The 11,683-nt window shown below is 54.5% G+C and overlaps 2 protein-coding genes across 8 annotated transcripts in view; both read left to right on the top strand.

Moving 5' to 3' along the window:
* Syngap1 (synaptic Ras GTPase activating protein 1) overlaps window positions 1–7,615 on the top strand; it is a 30,732-nt gene extending 23,117 nt beyond the window's left edge. For 2 of the 7 annotated variants that reach the window (XM_026785617.1, XM_026785620.1), the window contains 3 exons: window positions 287–498; window positions 2,363–2,456; window positions 5,792–7,615. In XM_026785617.1, coding sequence (XP_026641418.1) covers window positions 287–498; window positions 2,363–2,456; window positions 5,792–5,938 — 453 coding nt within the window. In that variant the 3' untranslated portion in view covers window positions 5,939–7,615. Of the gene's footprint in view, window positions 1–286; window positions 499–2,362; window positions 2,514–2,560; window positions 3,215–3,236; window positions 3,317–5,791 lie in introns of those variants that run through there. The other 5 variants (XR_003378113.1, XR_001229229.2, XM_026785619.1 and 2 more) reach the window with 5 other exon arrangements.
* Window positions 7,616–8,349: 734 nt separating this feature from the next.
* Window positions 8,350–11,230, top strand: Zbtb9 (zinc finger and BTB domain containing 9). The gene has a single exon (XM_005360393.3). It carries the CDS (start codon window positions 8,764–8,766, stop codon window positions 10,144–10,146), a length of 1,383 nt encoding a protein of 460 aa, XP_005360450.1. The 5' UTR covers window positions 8,350–8,763; the 3' UTR covers window positions 10,147–11,230.
* Window positions 11,231–11,683: the final 453 nt, after the last annotated feature.

Here is an 11,683-nt window from a genome sequence, read left to right as displayed (position 1 = left end):
TGAGACAGGGTTTCTCCGTAGGTTTTGGTTCCTGTCCTGGAACTAGCTCTTGTAGACCAGGCTGGCCTCGAACTCACAGAGATCCTCCTGCCTCTGGGATTAAAGGCATGCACCACTACTGCCTGGCTACATCAGGGCTTTCTTAAAAGCAGATTAAGTATGTTCAACAGGCAGAGAAAGGATTGGGTGCTCCTTGTGTCATGGTTGAACAGACGGGGATGGGAGCAGGCTGGTAAAGCCAGGGCAGGGTGCCCTCACAGTGCGGGGTCATGTGCCCGGCGGGCAGGTGAAGGAGTACGAGGAGGAGATCCACTCACTGAAGGAGAGGCTACACATGTCCAACCGGAAGCTGGAGGAGTATGAGCGGAGGCTGCTGTCGCAGGAAGAACAGACAAGCAAGATCCTGATGCAGTATCAAGCCCGCCTGGAGCAGAGTGAGAAGCGCCTGAGGCAACAGCAGGTGGAAAAGGACTCACAGATCAAGAGCATCATTGGCAGGTGAGGGGCGGCCCGGGGAGGGGTGGGAAGGGGTTGAGGCTGGAGGGAGAAGGACAAGGGAAAGCCTGCTTAAGACATTGAACACTCCCTTGCCAAGCCCCAACACTGCTTACACACTAACTTCTGAAGTCCGGGGAAAAACACCAATTACTGTCTAACATCACTGTCTGGACTTAGTTTAGGCCTAGACTCCCTGTCCCTTTTTTTTTTTTTTTTTTTTTTTTTTTTTATTTTGGGATTTATTTATTTTTTTTTTTTTTTTTTTAATCCCACTGTGAGGGTCACCACAAGCTAAGCAGTGGTCCCAAGCCACAGGAGCCCTTAACCATTGCCGTGTTCCTGGGTAGAGCTCCTCTCCAGCTGTGGGAAGGGGTTCCGTCAGAAATGGGCTTTCAGCTTGTTACTGCTGCAGAGGAACTGCTTCAGCGGGGCCCCTCTCGCCAGAGCAGCCGCATTCTGATCTGCTGTGGGTGCTGCTTTTGAGTGAGACTTAATTAGAAGAAAATGGGGGCTGGAGAGATGGCTCAGAGGTTAAAGATGCTGACTATTCTTCCAGAGGTCCTGAGTTCAAGTCCCAGCAACCACATGGTGGCTCACAGCCATCTGTAATGAGATCTGGTGCCCCCTTCTGGTGTGCAGGTGTACATGGAAGGAATGTTGTATACATAATAAAAATAAATAAATAAAAAAAATTAGAAGAAAATGGGTACTCCACTGAAGCCACCTAGGACTGAGGAACAGGGGTTGATTACAATGGCCTAGGGCACAGAAGTTAAGTCATTTGGCAGCAGGGTGTCCAGGAGGGATGGCTGAGCTACAGATCACTGGCTCACAGGAGTCTCTGTGACACAGACGTCTAGCCGAACATAGTTGTGCACACCTTTAATCCAAGCTTTCCAGTGGATCTCTGTGAGCATGAGGCCAACCTGGTCTCTACCTAGAGAGTTCTAGGACAGCCTGGTCTACATAGAGAAACCCTGTCTCAAAAAAACGAACAAATAAGATGACACAGATCTAACCTTAGGATTCAGGAACACCCATGTCCGTAATCCCAGCATTTAGGAGGCAGAGGCAGGAGGATAACCTTGGCTACATAGTGCGTTCTAGGCTTGCTTGACTACAGTGTGAGACTCGTTTGAAAAAAACAATAGGGAGAGATCAAATCTTTTAGGATTGCAGAAGTGACTGAGTAAAGAGGAAATATTGCTCTTCCAGAGGATCTGAGTTAAACTTCTAGCAGCCACATTAGGTGACTCCTAACTGCCTGAAAGTCCAGCTCCAGGGGCACCTGCAGTCATCCACACACACTCATGCAGATATGTAGAAGTAACAGAAATAGGTCGGGCAGTGGTGGCGCAGACCTTTAATCCTAGCATGGAAGGAAGCAGGATCTCTGTGAGGTCTGAGACCAGTCTGGCCTACAAAGTGAGTTCCAGAATAGCTAGGGCTACACAGAAAAACCCTGTCTTGTAAAATAAAAAAAAGTACTAGTAATAATAAGAGTAAAAATAAGCTGGGTGTGGTGGCGTATGCCTTTAATCCTATGACTGGTGAGGCAGAAGCAGGCAGATCTCTAAGGTTAAGGTCAGTTTCGGGCCAGTGGAAGCTACATGGTGAGACTGTCCCGAGAAACCAATAAATAAATGAATGAAAAAATAAGTAGAAAAAAGCCCTTTAAAAGCCCCTCAGAAAGCAGGCATGAAGACCCCTGGGAGGCAGTGGAAAGCAGGGTTCCTGCGTGGCACAGCATCTTCTGGGTCAAGAACTCTGCAAGGAGGGGAAACTGTCCAGAGTTCCCCAGGGTACTACAGGCGGGCTCTGAGCCCGTGCCCGCCACTAACCCCACTGAAGCCCGTCCCTTCAGGCTGATGCTGGTGGAGGAGGAGCTGCGTCGGGACCACCCCGCCATGGCTGAGCCGCTGCCTGAACCCAAGAAGAGGCTGCTCGACGCTCAGGTGGAAATTACAATGTCATTTATCTTCTCTGTGTCCCATCCCCATCCATCCCACTGTCTGTCTGTGTGCACTCACCGCACCAGCCGCCCTGGCCCCATCCCACTGTCTGTGCACTCACCGCACCAGCCGCCCTGGCCCCATCACATCTGTCTCCCGTGGCCTGTCTGTCTACTGCTGCTTCCTGCAGCACCCTGTGATCATCTGCATCCCATTGTCTGTGCCTCTGTCACTCCCATGCCTTCCTGTCTTGTCTTCCCACTCTTGCCTGCATCCTAGGGCCTTGCACTTCAGCCTCTTAGCTCCCCCGTCTCCAGTGCCCTTGAACTTGTACCTCTTACTAGCCCACTCCTGTGTGCTTCCTCAGCTCTTCTTCATCCAGGAAGGCTGAAGTTTTTACTGATAGAATGGAGCATACATAATCTGAGCTGTAGTTTCTCCAAGCTCTGGGTACCCTAGGGACTCAGGGTTCTCTTGACTCCCCATTCTGACTCTTTAGTAGATCGTGTCTTGCTCCTGACTCTTCAGATCATAAGGCCTCTCCCAGAAGCCCCTTTCCGTAGTTCAAATTCTGCTTGCCTTTGGCCTCTGGTGTCCCCGAACCTACTGTCTAACTCCCTGTCACCACACTCTCTGCTCACCAGCCAGCCTCCAGGCCCTCTGCACCCTTACCCCTGCTCTTTCCTATCCATATTCCTCCTCCCTCTGCTCCGACCACCAGGACTCCCTGCTCCCCCCCCCCAACTAAGCCTCCTGACCCCATGACCCCACTCTCTCCCCCTGCAGCTCCTCATCAGGTAATTCTCCTGGTTCCGCTTTGACCACGGGCGGAGGACACTGGGGGAGGTGATTCCGGACCACTGCAGGTTGGTGGTGAAGCCCACCCCTCCCAACTCTCTGCAGCCTCTCCCCTCTCACTGCTGCCCACTACACCCAGAGACCCTCCACAGACCCCACCCTCCTGACACTTCCTGCACAGACAGACCCCTTCCCAAGGTACAGCCAGAGTGCACCTGTAGACACCCCCACACCCTTTGACGCCTTAGCAATCCAAATTCCCTTACCAAGACCGAGCACATTTACAGGTTCCCTGTTCTCTCCACACGGGCCCCACAAGCCACCTCCTGACACCATCCTCCCTTTCCTCTACCTATCCAGTGTCTGTCTGTCACCCCCCATTTCACCAGAGCGTCCTTGGGAGTTGGGCTGTTGGTGTGGGTATAACAGGGTGGAGGGATATTGGGTTGGGGCCAGGATAGGGGCCTGTGCTGACTCCATCAGTTAGGTGGGGTCTGCTCATTCTTTCCTGATTCCTACCCCTCCCCTCTCTCCCTTTGCTCTCTCCCTGCACTGTGAGGCAGAAGGCAGAATGGGAGCAGGTAGTTAATTCAGGAAGACACTAAGGGACCCTGGGAGATGCTGCTGAGATGTCCTGACATGTCAACAAGGTGGATGGCATAAACAGGCAGGAGTCCGGGACAGCTGTGGCCTGTTACAGAAGTGAGGAGAACCAGCTTCCTAGAATGTATTCAAGGGCTCAGTAGCCATTTGTAGTCCAGGCAGGGACACTAGGAACAGCATGTTAAAGAACCTCTCTTGTCAGAGCTTAAGTTCCTGAGTTGCTAATGCCACTCATTTCCCCTCTCCTGCAGCCCAGTAGCCTTTAGGACACTGAAAAGCCAGTAAGTGGGAAGCTATCAGGCACACCTCGGTCCTGAGACACATTCCTGTGGGACTCATTTGTGGTGGGCAGTGGCTCCTCACACTGTAATTTAACTCTCCCAGTGCCCAGCCTCTCTGTCAAAGTAGTTAGTGATCTGTAGACACTGAAAGACACCAGGGAACCTCACCATTTAAAGGACTCCAGCAGTGAATTCTTTTGTAAAATGAATAATGGCATCCTAATTTATCCAGTTTCTAAATGTGGGTCCATGGGGGCGTAGGGGGCATGCCCATGTGTCGTCATGAGCAGACAAGCAGAGTGGAGGCATCTGAGGGTTTCTTCCCTGTTCTCCTCTCGCTGCCTGCTGGGGAGATCCCCATAGCCATGAGCGCAGCTTTGACTAAGGTCATATTCTGAGTGGTCCTGACCAGGTGAGTCTTTGGTTCTGGTATAAAGGAAAGCTGACCTTGGAAGCCTTCATTTCCTGTGTCCTTTGGAGACAGGGTCAGACACAGGTAGCTCCACGCTGCCCTACCTAACGTCTGTAGCAGACAGTGATCTGTGGATCTGTTTCAAACCATCTGTAGGCTTTGGTCCCACTGCAGCCCAGCTAGCTAGATTTTTAAAAGCCAACTAAGTATTCAGGAGTTCGGAGACCCAGGTGCTCTTCTCCCAGCAGAGGCACAGAAGGGTGGGTTGAGGGCAGGAACCAGGAAATGGGTCTCAGAGCCACCGAATGTTCTGAAAAAAAGTACAGGGGTGGCACAGGGTCTGCTGCTCAAGCTGGAAGGCCGCGGAGAGGAGCTGGAAAGGAAGGAGGGTGGGAAGGAGTGGAGCTGTGTGACTTCTCTAAACCAGGGGTTCTCCACCTGTGGAGCGTGACCCTACATGACCCCTTCACAGGGGTCACAATTCATAACAGCAAAATTAGTTATGAAGTAGCAACATTAGTAATTTTATGGTTGGGGGCCACCACACCATAAGGAACTGTACTAAAGGGTCACAGTGTTAGGAAGGCTGAGAGCCACTGCTCTAAACCTTTGGGTCATTCCTACCGGCATAAGAGGAGCTCCCGACAGGCTGTCCCTCCACACCACTTCCCTGAGCCCGCTCTAATTTGGGATGCTCTGTTTGAGAGGTCCACTCTCAGTAGCTGGCAGAACTGAGTGACAGTTGTCTGTTTAGTGAAGTGCCTGTCTTCAGAACACAGTAAGTAGAACTCTAAACAAGGCCCTGCGCAGGCCCTCAGGGAGCACAGCTGAAGCTGTGTAGCCAGGGCCCCGCCCACAGACACATTCCCAGGACTTCAGCTCACTCTTCTCAGATAAAGGAAAACTCAAGCCCTGGTTTTGTTCAGATTATGAGCAAACTTGCACATCTGTAGGGGTTTGGACTAATGAGGTTTTACTGGACTGCCTCCTCTGGGTCCTCAGCGCTGAAGTTCCTACCTGGGATGGAGGGGGCTGGGGGAAGAAACAGTTCTTGAAGCAGAAGTTCTGTCAGAGGGAAGGTGAGAGCTAGTTGCTTTTGAGCTGGTTTTCTGGTGTGAGCTCTCTCCCGGGGGGGTGGAATGGCTGTGGAGCACTGGCCTTGGGTGAGGAGCACTGCTTGGGGCTGGCATCCTTGCCCCCGCGAAGCGTCTCAATAAGTCCGCGCTCTCCTCTTTGGTGTCTTGCAGGAGAGGCAGCTTCCCCCCTTGGGTCCAACAAACCCGCGTGTGACGCTGGCCCCACCTTGGAACGGTCTGGCCCCCCCAGCCCCACCACCCCCACCCCGGCTGCAGATCACAGAGAACGGCGAGTTCCGAAACACCGCAGACCACTAGCCCACCCAGCATCACAGACCTCCTTCCTTGTGCACCCCACCCCGGAACATCACCAACCACCAGGACTGGACGTCACCGAGGGACAGCAGGAATGCCTCCCTTAATGCCTCCTTGAGGCACCCATCCGCCACCTCCACTGCACCATTTCTAGGAGGGAGAGTGGGACCCTTAGCTGCCCTCTTTCACCCCCAGGGACCTTCACCCCACCAACCCCTTCACTCCGGGGTGCTATCCCCACCCTCTGCCTCATAGTTCCCCTGAGCACTGGGGGACAGACCCTCACCCCCACAGTGGGGGTGTGGCACCTCCAAACTTTCAACTTCAGGGTGATTTTTTTAGCAGTAACCAGAGCTGACAATCTAACTCCCCTCCACCACCCCATTTTGGCCTCCCCTGTCCCCCTTGTAATGGGGAGGGGACCCCAGGTGAGGGGGCCCTATTACCCCTTGATTTCTCAGGAGCGTCTGGGGGGGCTCAGCACGCACAAACTCCTCCTCTTTCCACTCTTACATTTACCCTCCCCACCCAGAACCCAGATGGGGTGGAGGGGGCCACCGGGGCAGGGAGGGGGCGGCAAGGGGGGAATGGGAGTTGCCTCCCCTTCTTCCCACACCTGATCTGCTCTTGGCTGGTCCCAGAGCGGGGTGAGGGGGCTTATGCCCTCCCCTCCCCCAGTGTGTTGGGTGGGGTGGAACTGAGGTTCGGATGAAGGGTTAGGGTTTAGGGGCCTGTGTGTTGGGTTGTGGAGGACAGACCAGCTGATCTGCCCTACCCTGACACACAGCCAGCCCCTACCCTTTCCCTCTTTGTCTCTACTCCCATGGGGAGGGGGGAATTTACTCTAGGAAAAGCCATGTCTCTCTCCCCCAGGGTGGGGGACCTGTGTTGGAGGATGGGTGTTTGGGGGCCCCCTTCCATGACTCTGTCCCCTGGGGAGGTAGGACAGGGCTGGGTTTCCCTCTCACCCTCCCCCCTCACCCAGTCTCCCTCCCTCCCGCCAGCTCCACGATTTTTCGGTGTTTCTCTGTACATAGCTCTCTGGCGGGATAGGGGAGGTAGGATGGATGGGGTTTGGGGTGGGTAGGCCATGGAAGGGGAGAAATCCCTGCTGGGTACCCCCCTCTTCTCTGACTGCTGACCCCTGCCCAGACTTGTCTCCTCACTCCTTCTTGCGTTTGGTATTGAGAATTCCTCCCAGACTCCAGACTCAACCTTTTGTACGGACAGCTCTCCTTCAGTCTTACCCTCTACACATCCACCCAGCCGGGGCCAAATTTATACTTATATAAAAGTTGTAAATATGTGAAATTTTATCCCGCACCCTTTCCTCTGCTTACCCCACTTCAGGCCCTACCCTCTTACCTCCTTCCTTCTCTTTGGCTGTTGTAATTATCTGGGGTTTGTACTGTACATAACCGGGGTGGGGACTGGGAGGCTACCCCTCTGTACAGAGCTTCCTGGCTCCCTAGCCCGCCCCTCACTTCTCTCCCCACTCACCACCTTAAGAGTAGGGAGCCGCTCTTCTTACTCGTTTTTTGTTTGTTTACTCGTTCTCCTTACCTCCCCTACTCCCAGCCCTACCACACCCCCCTTTTTTCCCCACTCCCATTTCCTTTTTTTCTGGAGTGTGTGGTGAAACAGAAAAATCATGTTTAATAAACGGAGATTGTTCTTTTATTGCTTGGCCGACCTTTATTTATTAGTTGGTTTTTAGAGACAGAGTTTCCCTGGCTGTCCTGGAACTCGCGCTGTAAACCAGGCTGGTCTCCAACTCAGAGATCGCCCTGCCTCTGCCTCCCAAGTGCTGGGACTAAAGGCATGTGCCACCTGGCCCAGCACTGAAGTCCCCTGGAGGGGGTGACAGGAATTACTTTTGGAGAGAAAGCTGCCAGCCTGCAAGCAGTGCTACACTGTCCCACCCAGTCAGGAGAACAATCTACACCGCAGCGTCGACCTGGCCGAACTCCCACTCCCGCTAGCCACTCGCCGCTGAGGCTCCGAAAGGGCCCAAGTGAACAATCTCCCAAACTCTCTCAACGCAGGGTTTAATCGCTAGGACGCGCCTCTGCGAAATGGAGGAAAGGATTAGGGTGCTCTGCGAGGGGACGCTCCAGACTTCCGATCTGGCTGCCCCGCGTGCACACAGGGGACGGCAGCAACTACCTCGCGCGGCGGGAGGGAAGATCCACCAGGCGCTGCCGAGCCCGTCTCGACCCTCTCCGAGGACCGGTGCCCTTCCACCTCCGCCGCTCTTCCGACGACGCTCGGGCAGCCCGCCGGCTCCTGGCCCCGCCTCCTCTGGCCGCACAGCCAATAAGAAGGAGGCTTGTAGGCTGCCGTCCTCCCATTGGCTACAGACCCGGCCCCGCCCTACGCCTGAGCAGCCCCGGCGTCCGGCGGAGCGGCGGTCGCTTCCGGCCGACCGGACGCCGTGGAGGCCACGGAGTTCCGAGACGGTCTCCCGTGCGGTGGGGGCGTGCCGGTCGTCCTGCGCGTGGGGGGAGCTCGCGGAACCGGCCCGTGGGAGCACGGTGAGGCGGGGCGAGCGGCAGCCGAGAGCGGCCCGAGCCGGCGAGCGGGGCGCAGTCCTCTCCTCGGCTTCCGCAGGGCCTGGGATAAACACCCTGGTTGGTGGGTGTTCTGTCGGTGTTCTCGGTCGGCGGGACTAATGGACAGAAGCTGTCACGGGAGGACTTTCAGGCGTCTGTGGGGTGCAGCTTGAGACAGGTCTCCTGTCCCGGGGCTGTCCGGTCTCTTGCCTCCGCAGCCGTCGTTAGAGCCCTGCTCTTCCCGACTCCCTGGGATTTGTCTTTCCCGAGCTGGCCATGGATGCTTCGACTCAGCCTCCCACACCCACTTCTCCGAGTTGCAGCCTAACTTCACGGACAATCCACATCGAGTTCCCTCACCACAGCACTTCGCTGCTAGAATCCCTGAACCGCCACAGGCTGGAGGGGAAGTTCTGTGATGTGTCCCTCCTGGTTCAGGGCAGGGAAATTAGGGCTCACAAAGCAGTGCTGGCTGCCGCCTCTCCTTACTTCCATGACAAGCTGCTTTTGGGGGATGCGCCCCGACTCACCTTACCCAGTGTCATTGAGGCAGATGCTTTCGAGGGACTGCTTCAGCTCATCTATTCAGGGCGCCTCCGCCTGCCACTGGATGCTCTCCCTGCCCACCTCCTTGTAGCCAGTGGCCTACAGATGTGGCAAGTCGTGGATCAGTGCTCAGAGATTCTTCGAGAACTGGAAACATCAGGTGGTGGAAATTCAGGCGGCGGAGGAGCCGCCTGCCACACACTGCTTTCCACAACCCCTTCAGGAGGCTGGTGCATTCGCTCCTCCTCTTTCCAGAACCCAGCGCAGTCCTCTGCTTCCACAGAGAACTCTGCCTTCGCCGAGAACCTCGTTGGAGGGGAGAAGAGTGAGCTGGAACAAGCGTTACAGGTTCAGGTGAAGGAGGAGGAGGAGGAGCAGGGGTCGGCAGCCCACCTCCTCCAGACTCAACCTCAGAGACTACCCGAAGAGTTTCCCCCAGCTTGTGGCTCCCACCCCCTGCCTGCTTCTGCTTTCCCCAGCATGTCTCCGGAGGACCAGAGTTCAACCCTTGAGTTTCCTGCCCCTCCTGTCCAGGCTTCCCATGTCATAGAGGTTAATCTGGACCCCCTTATGTCTGTGGAGAAGACATCAGGAAGTAGGACTGTGCCTCGAGGAGCGAAGGAGGGGACCAGAACCCTTTCTGAAGCGGACTCTGAGGGAAACGGAGAGCTAAGATACTTGCTGTCCTCAGGAGGAGAAACATCCGGGTCAGGAGACCCGTCCTGGAAACCAGTGGACCTTCATGGGAATGAAATCATGTCGGGAGGGCCCGGAGGATCGGGACAAGCTATGCATGGGCCTGTGAAGCTGGGAGGGACGCCACCTGCAGATGGGAAGTGCTTTGCTTGCTTGTGTGGAAAGCGCTTCGCGGTGAAGCCCAAACGAGACCGGCACATCATGCTGACCTTCAGCCTTCGGCCCTTTGGCTGCGGCGTCTGTAATAAACGCTTCAAGTTGAAGCACCACCTCACAGAGCACATGAGGACCCACGCCAAAGCTCTGGATGCCTGTCCCCACTGCGGCCGTCGCTTTCGCGTCCACGCCTTTTACCTTCGCCACCGGGACTTGTGCAAAGGGCAGGGTTCGGGCACTGCCCACTGGACTTACAAATGACAGCTGGCGCTCTCTACTGACTTGTAGGAGAAGTAGCCACTGCTGCTGCCGGGCTCTCACCCGTCACCACCTCTGTCCTAGATTGCATAGTCCAGGAGGTTATATAGCTTGTGAACCCCTTGCTCTTGGGATGGGCCTCACCCTGGTGTACTCGGAAGCTCAGGTTTCTCAGTCCAGCTGTTTGTTGAACAGACTGTAGGAAAGTCATATTTTTGACCACTCACCCTAAAGGGCCTCTTGTATCGGTAGCCAGTGAGGAAACCATTGACTTAGATTACGTTGGTGAGCGAAGAGTTGGAACAAAATGACCTAGTAACTTTACTTCCTCTTCACCAGGAGGTAAGGGAGCTGCTCTCCGACTAGGAATGTATTTGATTCAGAGCGCAAGTAATTGTCAGACTAAGCCCCAGGCACCCCCCCACACACACTGTTGGCAGTGTTCTGTTTCTATACTTCTTCCTGCTGTTTCTTTCTAGAAGCTTTCTAGATTGTACTTTGCTTTCTCACCAGTAGACACCTCCCCCAAAGTCCTCCTAAAAATGTACTTGAACACGCAGCAGGTGTGGTTGCACACACCTGTAATCCCAACACGTGTGAGACAGGGGCCACAGATCTCTGTGAGCTCCAGACCAGCCATAACAAGGTCCAAGCCAGTCGGGGCTACACAGTGAGCACTTTAACACACTGAGCATCTGTGCGAGTCTGCCGACCCCCCCCCCCACGTCCCGCCAGAGGTTACTCCCTCAGCAGCCTTTGCTCTGTCTTCCTTTGACGACCACTGACGGCTTGCGTGTAACCACAGTGACAGATGTGACCGGTGAACTCAGGAGATGGCAACTGTCATAAAATGCTCTCAGGGTAGCCCCATTGCTCGCTGAACAAATTGCCCTGATTGGGACTCAGGGTTGAGACCACACGTGGTGAATTCTGCAGAATAACTAACTGAACAGAGGACGGTACTGCCTCCCTCTCCCTCCCACCCACATTTGATGGGAAGAAATGCAGAAGGGAAGTGATGGAGAGTTAAAGTTGCTTAACTTAATTACTTTTTTTTTTTTTTTTTGAGACAGGGTTTTGTGTAGCTTTGGAGCCTGTCCTGGAATTTGCTCTGTAGTGCAGGCTGGCCTCGAACTCACAGAGATCCACCTACCTCTGCCTCAGAGTGCTGGGATTAAAGGCGTGCGCCACTATCGCCTGGCTTAATTTCATTGCTTAATAAACTCTTGCGTGAAATCTAAACTGACGGCAGCCTAGATTGAGTGATTTCTGTGGAGGAGGTGTGAGAGCAGAGCTGCAGGAGGTGAGTGTGTTCCTTTTGCAGCGGTTACACGTTGGTGGAAGAATCATATTGGTTTCCCAATACAGCTGGAGCTGCCCCACTGCTGAGGAACCGCAGGTAAGGCACTTTACGTTTCAGGGGTTTTGCTTGAGACCTCATCTTTTTTTTTGGTTTTTCGAGACAGGGTTTCTCTGTGGTTTTGGAGCCTGTCCTGGAACTAGCTCTTGTAGACCAGGCTGGTCTCGAACTCACAAAGAT

The sequence above is a fragment of the Microtus ochrogaster genome, linkage group LG2 (assembly GCF_000317375.1).
Source record: "Microtus ochrogaster isolate Prairie Vole_2 linkage group LG2, MicOch1.0, whole genome shotgun sequence".
Taxonomy (NCBI): domain Eukaryota; kingdom Metazoa; phylum Chordata; class Mammalia; order Rodentia; family Cricetidae; genus Microtus; species Microtus ochrogaster.
Note: the sequence above shows the minus strand (reverse complement) of the source record. Positions and strands in the feature narration are given on the sequence as shown.